Source organism: Schistocerca gregaria, chromosome 6 (genome assembly GCF_023897955.1).
Source record: "Schistocerca gregaria isolate iqSchGreg1 chromosome 6, iqSchGreg1.2, whole genome shotgun sequence".
NCBI classification, from domain to species: Eukaryota; Metazoa; Arthropoda; class Insecta; order Orthoptera; family Acrididae; genus Schistocerca; species Schistocerca gregaria.
Window position 1 is genome coordinate 276,471,601 of NC_064925.1, and position 17,785 is coordinate 276,489,385.

The window sequence follows — 17,785 nt, forward strand, 5'->3', positions numbered from 1 at the left end:
AAGATGTAAGGATGTGGCATAACAGTACAAAAAATGTTGTCAGTTAATACCAGTAGCAATATATCACACACATACTATGGTCATGTACCATGCAAAATGAAACATACTATTTGAACGAGGGCTTGCAGGCTGTGACTTGTTTAATTTATTCTTAATTTTATTACTGTATACAAGTTCTGTTGATTCATGGGTCAATGATTTTGCCTTGGATTTTAAACATAGTAGCATTGGTGTCACCAACATTTACTGGTGTTACACAACACACAAATATAGTACTTGATATAACAATATGAAAAGGATAGTTGCTACTCACCAAATAGTGGAGATGCTGAGTACAGATAGGCACAATAAAAAGACTATCAGAAAGTGAGCTTTCACTCAACAAGGTCTTTGTCAAAAATAGACAACGTACACACATACATTCACACAAACACAACTCTCGCACACATGACAACAGTCTCTGGCAGTTGAAGCCAGACCGTGAGCAGCAGTGCATGACTGGAGAGGCAACTGGGTGGTGGGAGTAAGGAGGAAGCTAGGGTGGGGAGAGGGAGAGATAGCTGGGTAGGGGTGGAGGACGGTAAAGTGCTGCTAGAGGAGCGTACAGGGGTGAGGTGGAGAGAAAGTAGGGCAGTGCGATGCAGTTGGGTGGTAGTGGGAAAGGAGAGAAGTAAAAAGACTGAGGATGCATAGGTTGAATAGAGGGCTGTGCAGTGCCAGAATGGGAACAGGGAAGGGACTAGATGGGTAAGGGCAATGACTAATGAAGTTTGAGGCCAGGAGGGTTAGGGGAACATGGGATATATTCCAGAGAGAGTTCCCACCTGTGCATTTCAGAAAAGCTTGTGTTGGTGCTAAGGATCCAGATGATATAGGCTGTGAAGTAATAATTGAAATGATGAATGTCATGTTGGGTGGCATGCTCAGCAACAGAGTCGTCAAGCTGTTTCCTGGACACTCTTGGTCAGTGGACATTCATGTCTGTTCTTGTCATGCTCGCATAGAATGCACCACAGTGGTTGCAGATCAGCTTGTAGATCATATCACTGGTTCCACAAGTAGCCCTGCTTTTGATGGGATAGGTGATCCATTTCCATTGTCCTCAAATCACTCCCTGTTAGCTTCCCAGAATTTCTTAACCTCAAACCTTGGTTCACCATCATTCCTCAAATCCCGCAACATGCAAACTAACCTTACATCCACAGAAAGAGATGAAATCTGTCATGTAAAAACTGATCCTGACCTAATAATCCTACCTGCTGACAAATGCTCCACCACTGTTGTTTTTAACCACAAGGAATACCTGGCAGAAGGACTCCGCCAGCTGCCACATTCATATACCTACAAACCCTGCCACAGTAACCTCATTCCAGAAATCCAGCAGGATTAAATCTTTAGGCTCATCCCAGATCCTCTCCTCAGCCCTACTACTCCCTGCTCTCCTACCTTCTACATGCTTTCTAAAGTCTACAAACCAAACCACCCAGGACACCCCATTGTGACTGGTTACTGTGCCACCACTGAGAGAATCTCTGCTCTCGTAGACCAACACCTTCAGCCTATTGCTTGTAACCTACCCTCCTATATAAAATATACCAACAATTTCCTCCACTGACTCTCCTCAGTTCCTGTTTCTTTACCACATGGTGCCCTGCTCGTCACTGTTTATACCATCTCCCTTGACATTAACATCCCTAAAGCCCATGGCCTTATCACTATTGAACACTACCTTTCCCAACACCTGAGCAATTCCAAACCAACAACCTCCTTCCTAGTCGCCATGACCAACTATTTCCTCACTCACAATTACTACTTCTCTGAAGGCATTACCTACAAAGAAGTATGAGATATGGCTATGGACATCTGTATGGAACCATCCTATGCCAACCTATTCATGGACCATCTACAGCAATCCTTCCTAAACACCCAGAATCTCAAACCCCTCAGCTGGTTCAGATTCACTGATGCCATCTTCGTGATCTGGATCGAAGGTGAGGACACCCTATCCACATTCCTCCAGAACCTCAACAACATCTCCCTTTCACACCTTCCTCGATGCTGACATCCACCTCAGTACCTCTGTCCATATCAAACCTACCAACCACCAGCAATACCTCCATTTCAACAGCTGCCATCCATTCCATACCAAGTCCCTTCCATACAGCCTACCCACCCATGGCCATCACACCTGCAGTGGCAAGCACTCCCTCTCGAAATATACTGAGAGTCCTTCTGAGGCCCTCACAGACCATAATTACCCACCCAATCTTCTACAGAAACAGATCTCTCATGCCTTATCTTTCCAGTCACCCACCACCACTAAGTGTCCCACTATCTGGCCAAAGAGGAGCATTCCCCTCATGACTCAGTAGCACACAAGACTGGAAGAAATGAATTACATTCTCCACCAGGATCTCAACTGCCTCATGTTGTGCCCTGAAATGAGAAATACCCTACCTACTATCCTTCCCGCTTCTCCCACAGTGGTATACTGCCTCCCACCGAATGCACACAATATCCTTGTCCATCCCTAAACAACCCCTGCTCCAAACCCCTTGACTCATGAGTCATATCCCTGTGATGGACCTACAAGCAAAACATGTCCCATACATCCTCCCACCACCACTTCTTCCAGTTCAGTCACAAACATAATCTATCCCTACCTGTGAAACCAGACGTGATCTACAAGCTAAACTGCAACCACTGTGCTGCATTCTACCTGGACATGACAACCAACAATCTGTCTCCCTGCATGAATGGCCACCACCAAAATGTGAGCAAGGAACAGCTGGACCACTCAGCTGCTGAGCGTGCCACCCAACACAATGTTCTTAATTTCAATGACTGCTTCACAGCCTATGTCATCTGGATCTTTCCCACCAACAGCAGCTTTTCTCAATTGCACAGGCCAGAACTCTGTCTGCAATATATCCTATGTTCCTGTAACTTCCTGGCCTCAACCTTTTTTTTTAGTCATTGTCCTTACCCATATAGCCCCTTCCCTCTCCCAGCATTACACAGCTCTCTATTCCACCAAAACACCCTCAGTCTTTTTACTTCTACCCTTTTCTGTTCCCCCCTGCCCTTTATCTAACCACCAAACTGCACCTAGGTGTCCTACTCTCTCTACTCTCTCTCCATCTCGTCCCTGTATGATTCCCAACCAGCACTTTATCATCCCCCATCCCTATCCAGCTATCCCCCTTCCCCCTTCCTCCCCCATACTGTGGTCATGTTAGTTCTGTTTGCATATGAGTGTGTGTGAGTGTGTGTGTGTGTGTGTGTGTGTGTGTGTGTGTGTGTGTGTGTATTTTATCAGATTTTGACAAAGGCCTTGTTGTCTGAAAGTTCACTTTCCGAGAGTCTGTATGTTGTGCCTGTTTGCAACTCTCCATCGTCTCTATACAGTGAGCAGCAACTATCCTTTTCATATTGTTACATTCCATTCTGGATTTTCCACTGCTTGATTTAATCCTTAAATATACTTGTATATTACAAACAAGGTATTAGTACAGTTGGATTCAAAAACTCATCAATCAATATAACAATGGATTTAAAAATTACATACATAATTACTACATTATAATTCCCATATCACAATAATACTTATATTTACACTTTTTGGGTTGGGGGTTGGATGAGTCTTTTTTAATAATGATGTATATTATAAGTTTGCATTTGCGAACTTATTAACAGAGAAGGAAGACTGCCCTTTGGCAGGGAGAGAAAAAAAGCAGTTTAACAGTCTCTCTGTTTCTTTAGCTCTTAAGCTCTGTGGGAAGCAAATAGAAAATTTTGGCACCAGCATATTTAAACAATCCTTGCATCAATGAAAGACTTTTTAATTCATAGTGGGTGTAAATCTTGGTATAGACTCGTGCATGTTGACATACAGAAGGTTCTTTAGAACAAACCATACAAGAGAAAACATTTTGAGGAACAACAGAAAGTATTCCTGGATCAACCATTTTTCATGGCATAATCATCATACTCTTTATTATCACATTTTGAAACTTTCAGCATCAGTGTATTTAAAACCTCTTTGCAACATGAAATATTGTGATTCATAGTAGATTTAAATCTTTCATATGGAGATGGGCATGCAGACATTTACATTGCTTCAAAAGAGTGTAGAGTTCTCTAGAACAAACCTCAATAGAAAATGTATTGGGGAGTACCAGCAAATATTATTTGATCATACTGTTTTCATGGTATATACTTCATTCTCCCTATAACTTTGTTTAACATGCTGACTGTCATGGCCAAAAAGGGCAAACTGCACATGCAACATCTGCAAGTAATCTTGTAGTACAGAGCAGCATATTCTGCTCAGATGGCAGTAATGAGATAACTCATTGTCAACAATCTGATATCAGCTTGCATATTTGTAAGTATGTTTATAATGTAGCCAATATGTTTCTTGTATTGCATTAATAGCCATTCTATTCTTTTTTTAGATAGTTCACTGATGATGATAGTTAACTGTGGTTAATTTTCCTCATAAAATGATTAGTATTAAGGGGAAGCTGAGTGATGTAGAATTTGAATAGCTAGGCAACATTAACAAATGAGAATGGGGCAAGTTTGTGGGCTAATTTTCAGGTGGTGTAAGTGTCTATGCACCACCTTCAAATCAGCATTCTACTGAGGAATCAGACAGTGATTACAGAGAATAAAATGAAGTAGGTGATCAGACTGGACCAATACCAGGGTACTACACATAACTGTGATACATGGAGTAAAACTGCTTAAGATTGATCAGTCGTTTTGCTCTGTGAGAAAGTGCTGTGGAAATTGTGACTTGAATTGAATTATCAGTTGAAATATTTTGTCATCAATGCACTTGGTGCACCCCCCAACCCTCTTGCTTCTCAAGAATTTGTTACATTATTAGTTGAACAAATTAATATATCCAAAAGCCAAAATACAAAAGAAGTAGATGAGGAGATTGAGGAGCCACCTGAAGTATACAGTTACAGATATAACTGAAATGGAAGTTTTTCTGTTGGCTAACAAATAAACAGCTGAGGAAGAGGTTAGTGAAGTGTTTTGTATGGAATGTTGGCCTGTATGGTGCCAAAGCATAAACACTGTGGCGGAGAGAGGAGAAATGCTTAGAGGCTTTTGAGATATGGATCTAGAGAAAAGTGGAAGGTGCAAAATGGACAGAGCATCTCGGGCCGGAATGTAACATCATGTGGGATGCAAGCAGCTATCTGGAGAGGGTGGGGAAGGAGAAGGGAAGGGACAGTGGTGTACTGGTGGGGAGAGAGACAAATGCTGTCTGGTGGAGTGTGCAGGGACTAGACTGCCAACAGGCACAGTGTCATGAGCTTGTGGGGCAGGGAGATGAGGGGGGGGGGGGGGGGGGGGAGGCAAAAAAGGAGAGGAGCGAGGAATGATCAGCAGATGCATTAGCAGAAGACTGCAAATAAACAAGGTGGGAGATGATGAGAATGAGTCCAGGATAATTACAGGAGTGGAGAACGTGTTGTAAGGATAACTCCCATCTGCACAGTTCACAAAAGCTGGTGGTGAGGGGGGAATACATATGTACTGGAATGTGAAACAGCCAGTGGAATCAAGTGTGTTATGTTCAGCTGCATGTTATGCCACAGGGTATTCCACACATCTCTTGGCCAAAGTTTGGTGGTGGCTATTCATCCTCATGGACAGCAGGTTGGTGGTCATACCAACATAAAAAGCTGTGCAATGATTGCAACAGAACTGGTAAATGACATGGGTGCTTTCAAAGGTGGCCTGACCCCCTGATGGGGTAAGACAAACCTGTGGCAGTAGTGGAACAGGAAGTGCTGGGGGGGGGGGGGATTGAGCAGGTTCTGCACCTGGGTCTTCCACACGAATATGATACTTGTGCAAGGAGCTAGGATTGGGAGTGGTATAGCAATGGACTAGGATGTTGTGGAGATTAGGCAGGTGACAAATCACCACTTTTGGAGGGGTGGGAAGTATCTCAGGAATGATGGCACTTCATTTGAGACCACAATGATAGGTGATCAAAGCCCTGGAAAAAGATGTATTACAGTTGTACCAGTCCAATTCTTTGTGACTGGTTCTCACAGGTGGTGGGAGGATTGGGGTGTGAGGGAAAAGTGCACAGAACATCTGTTTGTGGAGTTGGTCTGGGGGATAGTGCCTGTCTGTGAAGGGCTTAGTGAGACCCTCAGCATACTGAGCAAGGGAAATTTTGTCAATGCAGATATGCTGTACCTGGTTGGCCAGGCTGTATGGGAGGGATGTTTTGGTGTGAAAGGGATTACAGCTGCCGAAATGCAGATACTGTTGCTGATTGGTGGGTTTAATGTGGACGGAGGTACGGATGGAGCCATCAGAGAGGAGGAGGTCAGCATCTAGGAAGATGGCATGCTGTGTTGAGGAGGACCACATGAAGCAGATGTTTGATTGTTTTGAGGGTGAAGGAAAAAATACAAACACCGGAAAGAATTAAGAAGATGGAAAGAAATTGGCTTGGGCACTGAATGAGAAGAGATTGTATAATAATGGATTCACTAGAGGAACTGGTGACTGTAAGGAGGACCTGAGGTAGGAGAAGATTCAGTTAACTGACAACATCAAGATAAATGTGTCATACACAGCTACAAAAAGGATGACAAAAAGTTGGGAGGATTGAATACTAATGAACTTGCAGAGATAGACCTATCCAATAGAAGAAAACATCACCATCATCATGATCATCATCATCATCTGGGATTGTGGTCCATAGGATGATGTTGTACTCTATTAATACAACATTACTGGAGTACAAGTCCTTTTACACTGTCATATTCTGGCAATCTGTAATAAGCACGAATATACACACATCAAAAAACATTTTGCATCACCTCAGTTCATAGAACTCCTGAAGATAGACATTGATTATGGGTATTGTACCACAGACACAGTCCCTTTGACTGCTCAGAGGTATCACTAAACCAGCCCAAAGATGTAAACAACTATGTATGAGCAGTGCCTATGAGATAGAGGGGCTCCGACAGCCGATCAGTTCCAGTCATTCCACCAGGAAGGAGGTACATGGCTCATGTTGTCTGTAGTTCAATCATGCCTTGATGGTTAATACCGTGGTTCGATCATGTCCAGATTGTTACTTGGTGCCAGGAAGTGCTCTCAACAAGGGAAGTGTGCAGGTGTCTCAGAGTAAACCAAAGTGATGTTGTTCGGACAAGGAGGAGATACAGTGAGAGAGGAACTGTCGATGAATGCCTGCTCAGGCAAGCTGCAGTGGATGACCACTGCCTATGGATTATGGCTCAGAGAAATCCTGACATCAACGCCACCCTGTTGAATGATGCTTTTCATGTAGCCACAGGATGTCATGTTACGACTCGAACTGTGTGCAATAGGCCGCATGATGTGCAACTTCACTCCTGATGTCCATGGCAAGGTACATCTTTGCAACCATGACACCATTCAGCACATTACACAAGTGCCCAACAACATGCTGAATGGACCACTCAGGATTGGCATCCTGTTATCTTCTCTGGTGAGTGTGGCATATGCTTCAACCAGACAATCGTTGGAGACATGTTTGTAGGCAACGCGGTCAGGCGGAAAGCCTTAGACACACTGTTCAGCAAGTGCAGCCAGGTGAAGGTTCCATGCTGTTTTGGGGTGGCATTATGTGGGGCCAACGTACACCTCTGGTGGTCATGGGAGGCGCCATAATGGCTGTACGATACATGAATGCCATCCTCCAAATGATAATGCAACCATATTGGCAGCACATTGGCGAGGCATTCGCCTTCATGGACAACAATTTGTACCCCCATCATGCACATCTTGAGAATGGCTTCTTTCAGGATAACTGCATTGCTCGACTAGAGTGGCCAACATGTTCTCCAGACATGAACCTCATCGAACATGCCTGGGATAGATGGAAAAGGGCTGTTTATGGACAATGTGACCCACCAACAACTCTGAGAAATCTATGGCGAATCACCATTGAGGAGTGGGATAATCTGGACCAACAGTGCCTTGATGAACTTGTGGACAGTATGCCATGACAAATACATGCAAGAGATCATGCTACTGGGTGCTAGAGGTACTGGTGTGTACAGCAATCTGGACTACCACCTTTGAAGGTATCATTGTATGGTGGTAAAACATGCAATATGTGGTTTTCATGAGCAATAAAAAGGGTGGAAATGATGTTTATGTTGATCTATACTGCAATTTTCTGTACGGGATTCGGAACCCTTGGAACCGAGGTGATGTGTGTATTTCAGCTGTTACTGGCATGATTTAATATATCAAACAACTCAATGATCAAAACTGCAAAATTAGACCAGTTCATTTTTATGGTATCATGAGCAATAATTATGCTTCAGACAAAATACTTTGCATTGAGGAATTAATGATTCTGAGATACAGTCATCTGTTTTTCAGGCAGCATCAAAAGAAGAAGCAAAAGTATGCTGTGAAACTTGAGGAACTCTGAGAATCTAGTGGCATAGTATTCAAGATAGGAATCTGTTATGGTAAGTTTAGAGGAAATGACAGAGATGGTTCATGCTTCTGGAGTTCATTTTGATATGATGGAAGCATAGTAGAATGAAGGATATGAGTTATATAAGGACAAATTTTGTAGCTCTGTAAATTTAAGTGTGTGGGAAAGTATGTAACAACAGAAAGGTTAGCAGAAAATCATTACTTAAAAATGTATTTTACCAAAATTTGCTGTATTGTCTACTTTATTCATCAAAATCAGTTTCAGTCACATGTAAAGGACGTCAATTGGATGTGGGTCAATGGTAAGCGGTGGAGGTGAGAGTAGCTGCAGAAGTTGAAGGTAGCCAATGGCGACAAATAATTTACTGACTATCCAAGCTCTGCAGGTGCAGATACAGGATCCACAGGAGGTGGCAGCAAATGTGGTCAGTGAACTGAGGCCAGAAAGGCAGGCGATTGTGCACTAGTGTCCGAGGTTTCATCAATACATCTCGGTAATGATGTTGCTAATGGTGCCTCGTTCTGCCCCAATGCTGCATCTAGAGGTGGCACTTCTGTGCTACAACTGCATGCATGTATGCACATCTGAAGGAACATTTCATCATACTTCTTACAAATGGAAACACTGCAATATCATATTTATCTGCTGATACCAGGCTAGCGACTTTTGATTAAATGTCTCCCCTGTACAGGCATTACAGTAAGTGTACAAGAGCAGGTTAATGACACATGGGCAGTGACACACTGGAGTTTAGGACTGGCTGTGAAGTGTGCATGGATATCCAAAATTGTTGAGGAAACTGCTAATGACAAGCAGCAAATCCAGGATTGAGTCCTGATGCAGTATAAATTTTCAATTCCACAACTGGAGGTTGCCCATATATTTTCTTTAATACAAGAATTGCATTTCAAGTGTCAATCAATCCAATGAAATAGTTTTTTATTATTCAGTTTTGTAAAAAAAATATTAGATGGCTGAATAAGATTTCTTTGTTATAACAGATGTCTATCTACATCTGTTTTATTTTCAAGTAACTGGAAGATGTCTCTGATCTCTATCTTGTATAGAAAAAATTATTCATTCATTAATAGTAAATAAGATACCAGTCACACAGAAAAAAGTAGAAGAAAAAAGAATGTTTCGAGACATATCATCAATAAAATAAACTTAATTTTTTATTACTGCCTGGAATACAATGTCTATGTTTTATGGCAAAACTATATTATTTGTATGAAATTTTGTAAGCACTATTAAGTTACTTTATTTACAGTGATAAAATGAAAATTATGTTACACCATACCCATGCAATTCACTGTACCTTAAACTGGTTCTTACTACCTTACATATATTTGCTGCGAGTGTTTCCGTACTTGGCTTTATGTGGAAACTGATTTTGTACAAAGTAACAGCAGTCAATGTACTAATTTGCTGAATGAGTTCATAAATGTTGTCATAGTTATACCTATTACAAAAATCTTCATGAATAGGCATCTATATATCACTTTGGTCCTGCTTTACTTTATGAAATTATATAAGGAACTCAACTCATTCACTGTCAGGAGGAACAGAGATTATGATGAAGCCCTCCCTGTTGTCTAATCATGCTGAAACAGACTGTTTCTATATAGTTAGTTAGAATAGCTTTCCACTGCCCTCCAAATCTCCACAATATTCCTGGCAGACTCTATGCTCCTTCTCCACCCATCTCCCTACCCTATGGCTCCTACCCCTGTAACCATCCCCACTGCAAGACTTGCCCTGTGCACCCTTCTACCACAACCTATAATAGCCCTGTAACTGGCAAAACATATACCACCAAAAGGAATGCCACCTGCAAAATGACACTTGTCATATACCAACTGACATGTAAACACAGTTCAGCCTTCTACATCAGCATAAATACCACCAAATTATGAGTTAGGATGAATGGGCATAGGCAGAGGGTATATATTGGCAACTTGCAATATTCTGTTGCAGAGCATGCTCTACAACATGACATTCATGACCTCGGCACCTGTTTCACCATATTTGCCATTTGGATTCTTCCCCCAGGCACCAGGTTTTTAGAACTCTCAGGTGGGAACTAGCACTATGACATGTCCTTGGCTCTCACCACCCACCTGGCCATAATTTACATTAATTTCTTCTATCTCAGCTTTTCTTCACTGTAACTACTCTTTGCTTCACTCTCTTTTAGTTTTCTACATCTTTCATTGTCTTTCCCGTCTCTTTTTCAGTGCCCCCTCCCACCTCTGTTACATACAATGCACTTAGCTACTCACTGCTATTAACTTGTGCATGATGTTTTAGCAGTAATCTCTATCTTGCATATTACCCTCTCTTCCACCTTTAAGATCTCAGGTTTTCAAATCTTGTCAGATGCAGTACTGTACTGTAAATCTCCCCTGACTCATGATTCTGGGTGACTTTCCTAAAATATACCCCTTCTTCTAGACCTCTCCAATCCTTTACCTTCACCCTTCTTCCTTTGCCTTTAACCCTTCTACCTGAAGAAGGAGCCACTGGCTCCTAAAGCTTGCCAATCACAACAGTCTTTTATTTGTGTGTTCAGCTGCTGCTTGGTGCCTAATTGATTGTTTTCGTTGTCATACACAGTTATTTTCACATTCCATGCTCCATGCTCTCATTTTAAGCTATTAAAATTGTTAGCGAATTTATAGATGGAAATCAATTTACCCAGCATTTATAATTGACTTTACACTCAACCCTTATGCAAATTTATTAATTCAAAACACAGACAAGAACCACTATTGTCTATTATTTGTTTTTAAAAGTGTCAATTGAATTATTATTGTTAGGTACATGTTTCTCATACAACAAAAAAACTTTTGCATTCTTTATAAACAGCACACTATTACTGTAGTTTTAAAGAAGCACTATTCAGCAGACATTACAGCTTTCTTATAAGACAGCATTTGGACACATCATGATCTGTTTAGCTGCTTCATTTAATGTGAATACTACAATATTGTTTTCATTGATCACATGAAGTTGTTATACATTTTGGTATGAAGATACTAAATAAATGGGAATATGCTTATCTTTTTCTATGCTCTCACTGAGAACTCACTTTTGAGCAATGGTTCCTTGAAGGTATATTTTGTTTCATCCTTAAATACTGGAAGCCAAAGGACACTTGTCATGGTGACATATTTTGTAACAGACATTTGTAGTCATGATGTTCATTCTGTCTCTTGCCTCTTCAACTGCTGGCAGTATATCAAGTGTTTTTCTTACTGTAAGACACCATTATAATCACAGATGTAAACAAGACCTCTCACTGAATTTGGTTTGTTGAGAGAAAGCTAGGGGCCACACTGTGGGAAGTCATGTCTTAGGCATTCCCCCTCACTTGCTATCTATAACTCTCAAGAAAACACATATGTTTATTTAACAACTGAATGCATAACGTGCTCTCTGTTGAGCTTATGATTATCAAATAATTAATTCACTAATAAGCTGTCAAAAGGCACATAAAAAAGACCGATAACTTAGCTAGCTTTTGGACGAATCCTTTTTTAGTGCTATAGAGTACACCTACACCTGCACGACTACATTGTCCAGGTGGATTACATTGTGCTGGCACTGTAGCTTGCCCTAGTCAAGCTGCAGCGCCAGCATAGTGTAGTTAGCCAGGACAATATTGTCCAAAGCTAGCAAAGTGCTCATTCTTGCTTATTTTCCATTCAGTAAGTTATTACCTTTATTCCTCAAATTATTTACTTTCCATCAGGGATTTCCATTACCATAACTGTTTAACAATATGCACTTCCCCACCCTGGTGGGTGCAAATACTTTGCATGATATTATACATCCTACAGTAATTTAGCATAAGTCGCTAGCTGACAAATTTTCTTTGAATAAAAATGTCCTCAGTGCACTGCAATGAGAACTGTGACAAAACAATAGATCTTCATGCCTGTGAAACTTTTGGTTGTTGTATGTGTTGACATTTCTCAGCTGTATAATACAAGATCAAGCATTTACAAATCCTATCTGTATTAGTGAGTAGCCTACTGAGGATCCAAGATCTCCTCTCTAAGGGTCTGCAGAAGAAACACTGAACCTAATCTAATCTACATCTTGTACAATCTTTCAGATATGGACCATCTCCCATACCTCTTCTTCTCCTGTGCCACACACTCCTATGCTATTAGCATTCATGACATACTCACAAATTGACTACAAAGGTTCAACTGTATCACTACACCATTCCATCCTGAACTGGAACATTTGAACTCTATTCTTCCCTAAGGCTTCAACTATTTTCATCTTGCACTGAAATGAGGAATAATCTTCACAAAGTTCCTCCTGATCTTCTTCTAAGTGATAATCAGCCATCCACCAAACACATGAAATATCCTGATCATTCCTTGTGTCACTCCTGCTCCCAAGCACTTGTAACATGGATCGCATCTATGCAAAACATGCAGATGGAAGACCTACCCCTATGCAGCCATCCAGCACATACTATTCCAGTACTACAATATATGTATCCTATCTCTTCAAAAGCATATCCATCTGTGGAAGCAGTCACACAAAATTTCATCTCCACTGAAACTAAAATATGACTTTTTATAGCACCATATCAATAATCAGATATCTGCCCTTTTCAATGACCACTGCCAACTGCCTAACGTGGTGAGGTCTACTTCAGTGATGCTTTGTAGCTCATGCCACTTATATCATATTTGTCATGCTGCAACTCCTGTAACATCAGCTTCACTGAGTGGAGGGGGATCTATTTTTTCAAAACTCACTCCTATCATCCTGTCCTTTCTGACAGTCCTTGTCCTGTTTTGCCCTCAGCACCTGTATTCAAACATTTTCCTGCTCCTTTCACCCCATTACATTCTCATCTTCTTACTGGTCTCATTTATCCACTTTACTCTACCCTCTACTCCATGATAAGAATCACACAACATGCAGCTATTCCTGTGAGTATCTGGATGAACTTCCTCTGGTGCTGTAAACCTATCTTGTTCTCCCTTTCCCTCCCTAGCCTTTGCCCTCCCTTTACACAGCTCATAGATCCAATACACATGTAAAACATTTGCTCCTCTTGCACCATTCAAGTCAATCCCAACCCCATTCTGGCCCCAGCATTGAGACAATGAAGCCCTGTTAAAGCATGTGCACACACACACTTGTTTATGTGCCTATTGACCTAACAAGGCCCACTATTGTGTCAATGTAATTCTGGAACTCAACATTATGTACCAAATGTGCTTAATATAATGGGCTCATGCCACTTAGAAATGAAAATGGAACACCCACCACAACGGAACCATGGAATGGTTCCATCCAATAGCAATCATCACATGCATTAAGGCAGTTATCCCACTGGGAGACATCATGATAAGTTCATGTTTCATACAATGCAGTCAGTTGCTGATGGATCCACAACTAAACCTACTCTTGCACTTCCTTGTATGATGGAAATCGATGACCATGAATGTCTTTCTTCAGGTTGCCGGAGATCTGAGAATCACAGGGTGAAAGATCAGGCTGTATGGAGGGTACTGCAGTCTTTCCCAACCAGATCGCTAAAGCACAGCGTTCATTCAATTGGCAATTTGGCGGTGAATGCTATCATTTAACCATTCTACAGCATTTCTGAGTGTTTTAATGTTATGGAAAGTCACAGTTTCTGGTTTCTGTGAAGTGTTTTCATACCACTTCATATTTATTGTGGATTCACACTCAAAAAACATGACAAGCAGAGGGTCCCTGCAATTGTAGAAGAAGGTCATGATGACCTTACCAGAACTTGTGTTAACAGCTTTGGATTTCAATTTGTGGGAGATGTGAGATGTTGGGTCTGCCATTTGCCCTTGGAATGTCAGAATGCAGTCAGACAGAATCATCATGTTGCACAATAATGCCTGCTCTCAAGCTGCCCATTGGATGAAGTCTACATTTCAGCATGGTTGGGAAACAATGCAACATCCTCTGTACAGCTCAGATATATCACCAGATAATTGTCATATCCTTAGCATCCCCAAGAATCTCATGTTGATGTCAGTTTAAGTAGGGTGACGAAATGCAGGAGCGGGTGAGATTGTAGATCCATTAGCCACTAACCAAGTTCTATGAAACAGGAACAGATCATCTCTTCTCCCAGTGGAGTAAATGTCTTAATGTGTGTGGTGATTACTTTTGAATGGAACCATTCCATGGCCCCACTGTAGCAGGTGTTCAGTTTTCATTTGACTGCCTCTCATAATAAGTAACACTGTAGAATTGGGTGGCAAGAACACTGCCTGCCAGAACAGTAAATTATCATAACCTAAAATTATTTTATGGAAAAGAACATCTTATAATGAGTAAACGAACTGATACAAGGGTATTTTATATAAAAATGACAGGCAAAAAAAGCCTGTAATTGATGGGGCCAATGACAAAGGTATCCAAATGTCATACATGCAATACATGTGTCAAGAGAGCCCTTTATGAAAGTCTATAGGGAAAGCCAAAGCCTGAGAGTTTGGAGAATTTTTAATATTTTGGAAGACAAATGGCGACTTGTAAATAGCCATAATAGAGTCCCAATCCTGATACTGTTAAAATCCTATGTAATACAGACTTTTAAATCATTTTCTTGAAAGAAAAACCTGACTCACTTATTTTTTCCTTGCCCAAAGAGCAGAGGTGAGGTATGGAAGGGGGTTCTTGCCCCCCAACCCCTCCACCCCATTGCTGTCTGCAAATGGGAGCTCTTGATAAACGTTTCTTCTTAATTGACATGAATCAACCTGATGATGGTGATTTAAACCTCCAAAACACATAGTGGAAATAAAATAAATTGTGACAAGTTACAATAATTTGTAATTTCAGTAGATACATAAGATCGCTTATCACTTTTTTGTGACCATTTATGAACATTCAGCAAATAGTGATGGCTGTTTTACATTACCTGTTGAACAGATTCAGCATCTGGAGCCACTTCGGCTTCAACTAGAAGTTCTGTATCAGCATAAGACATCAAAGGTGCTGAGAGATAAAGTGATGGTGTAACTCCTTGGCTCAACTTACTTACAGAGCCACTGGTCATTCGTAATGTGTGAGTTATTTCAGGACCCTCCACACCAGCTGCATTTTTACCAGTTACTTTCACAATATAGTCCACATCCTGGACCATCTAGAGAGAATTAAAGAAGATTACACATAGGAGTAGTAGCAACACTCTCTCTCTCTCTCTCTCTCTCTCTCTCTCTCTCTCTCTCTCTCTCTCTCTGTATTTTCCATGTCTACATCTACATGATTACTCTGCTATTCACAATGAAGTGCCTGGCACAGGGTTCAATGAATGACTTTCAAGCTGTCTCTCTACTGTTCCACTACCAAATTTTTCTCTGAGAGCCCTGATTTTTTTTTTCATCATGATGATAATTTCTCCCTATGTAGGTGGGTGCCAGAATATTTTCACAATGGAAGGAGAAAACTGGTGACTGAAATTTCATGAGAAGATCCCATTGCAATGAAAAACATCTTTGTTTTAATGATTGACACTCCAATTCAAATATCATGTCTGTGGCACTATCTCTCCTATTTCAGGATAATACAATACGAGTTGCCCTTCTTTGTACTTTTTTGATGTCATTCCCACCTGATGTGGATCCCATATCACACAGTAATACTCCAGAACAGGGTGGACAAGCATGATGTAAGCAGTCTCTTTTGTAGACCTGTTGCACCTTCTAAGCGTTCTGCCAATGGATTGCAGTCTTTGGTTTGCTCTATCCACAACATTATCTATGTGATCATTCAAATTTAGGTTATTTGTAATTGTAATCCCTAAGTACTGAGTTGAATTTACAGCCTTCAGATTTGTGTGACTTATTGTGTAATCAAAATTCAGCTGTTTTCTTTTAGTACTCATGTGAATAACGTAACACTTTTCCTTATTCAGGGTCAATTGCCACTTTTTGCACCATACAGATATCTTATCTGAATCATTTTGTAAGTCGTTTTGATCATCTGATACAAGACAGTAAATGACAGCATCATCTGCAAACAATCTAAAACATCTATTAAGATTGTCTCCTATATCATTAATATAGATCAGGAACAATAGAGGACCTGTAACACTTCCTTGGGAAATGCTGGATATTACGTCTGTTTTACTCAATGACTTTCCTTCTATTACTACTAACTGTGGCCTTTCTGACAGAAAATCATGAATCCAGTTACACAATTGAGGTGATATTCCATAGGCATGCAGTTTGGTTAGAAGACACTTGTGAGGAAGGGTGTTGAAAGCCTTCTGGAAATCTAAAAATATGGTATCAATTTGACATCCCTTGTCAATAGCACTCATTATTTCACAAGTATTAAGAGCTAGCTGTGTTTCGCAAAAACGATATTTTCTGAATCTGTGCTCACTGTGTGTCAATAAATTGTTTTCTTTGAGGTACTTCATAATGTTTGAATACAGTATATATTCCAAAATCCTACTACAAATTGATGTTAATTATATGGGCCTGTAACTCAATGGATTACTCCTACTTCCCTTTCTGGGTTATGGAGTGACTTCAGCAATTTTTCAGTCTTTAGGTACAGATCTTTCTCTGAGTAAATCAGTTGTATATAATTGCCAAATATGAAGGTATTGTATCAACATACTCTGAGAGGAACCTGACAGGTATATAATCTGGACCAGAAGCCTTGCATTTGTTAAGTGATTTAAGCTGCTTTGCGACACTGAGGATATCTACTTCTGTATTTCTATTTCTATATTTCTATGTGCTATTTAATTAATTAACATCTGAACTCCTATTAGAAAAAGTGAATGAAACACTCAAGGATGTTTACAGTTGGGCAATATGTAATAAATTAACACTGAAAATAAAGAAAATAAATAGTGTGCACTTCAACATAAAGAGGGAACAAAATTTGTCACATTAAAGATAGGTGATAAATTTATAGATGGCATAACAAGCACAAGGTCTTCAGGGACAAATACTGATTGTTGGTTAATGAGGAATGAGCACACTAACATACTGGCAAAAAAGTAATCTGCATGTTTTCCTCATAAGGTCCTAACATGTTTGTAACAGTCAACGTCTTGTGGTATGGCAACATACTATTCTTACATACACTCAGTTTTCAGCTATGAGATTCTTTTCTGGGAAAATATGGATACAAATTCTAAACTGCAGTTAGTAGTTAGGATAGCTGTAGAGAACTGTTTAAAAAACTGGGTCTCTTTACTGCATGAAATGAGTACATTTACCAATATGTTGTGCACATCAGGAAAAACATTATTAAGTATTT

At 40.5% G+C, this 17,785-nt stretch overlaps 1 protein-coding gene across 1 annotated transcript in view; it reads right to left on the reverse strand.

Moving 5' to 3' along the window:
• Window positions 1-17,785, reverse strand: part of LOC126278850 (uncharacterized) — a 445,668-nt gene that overhangs the window by 283,705 nt on the left and 144,178 nt on the right. Inside the window, exon 13 of the mRNA XM_049979125.1 lies at window positions 15,426-15,650. Within this exon, the coding sequence (XP_049835082.1) occupies window positions 15,426-15,650 (225 nt within the window). The remainder of the gene's footprint in view (window positions 1-15,425; window positions 15,651-17,785) is intronic.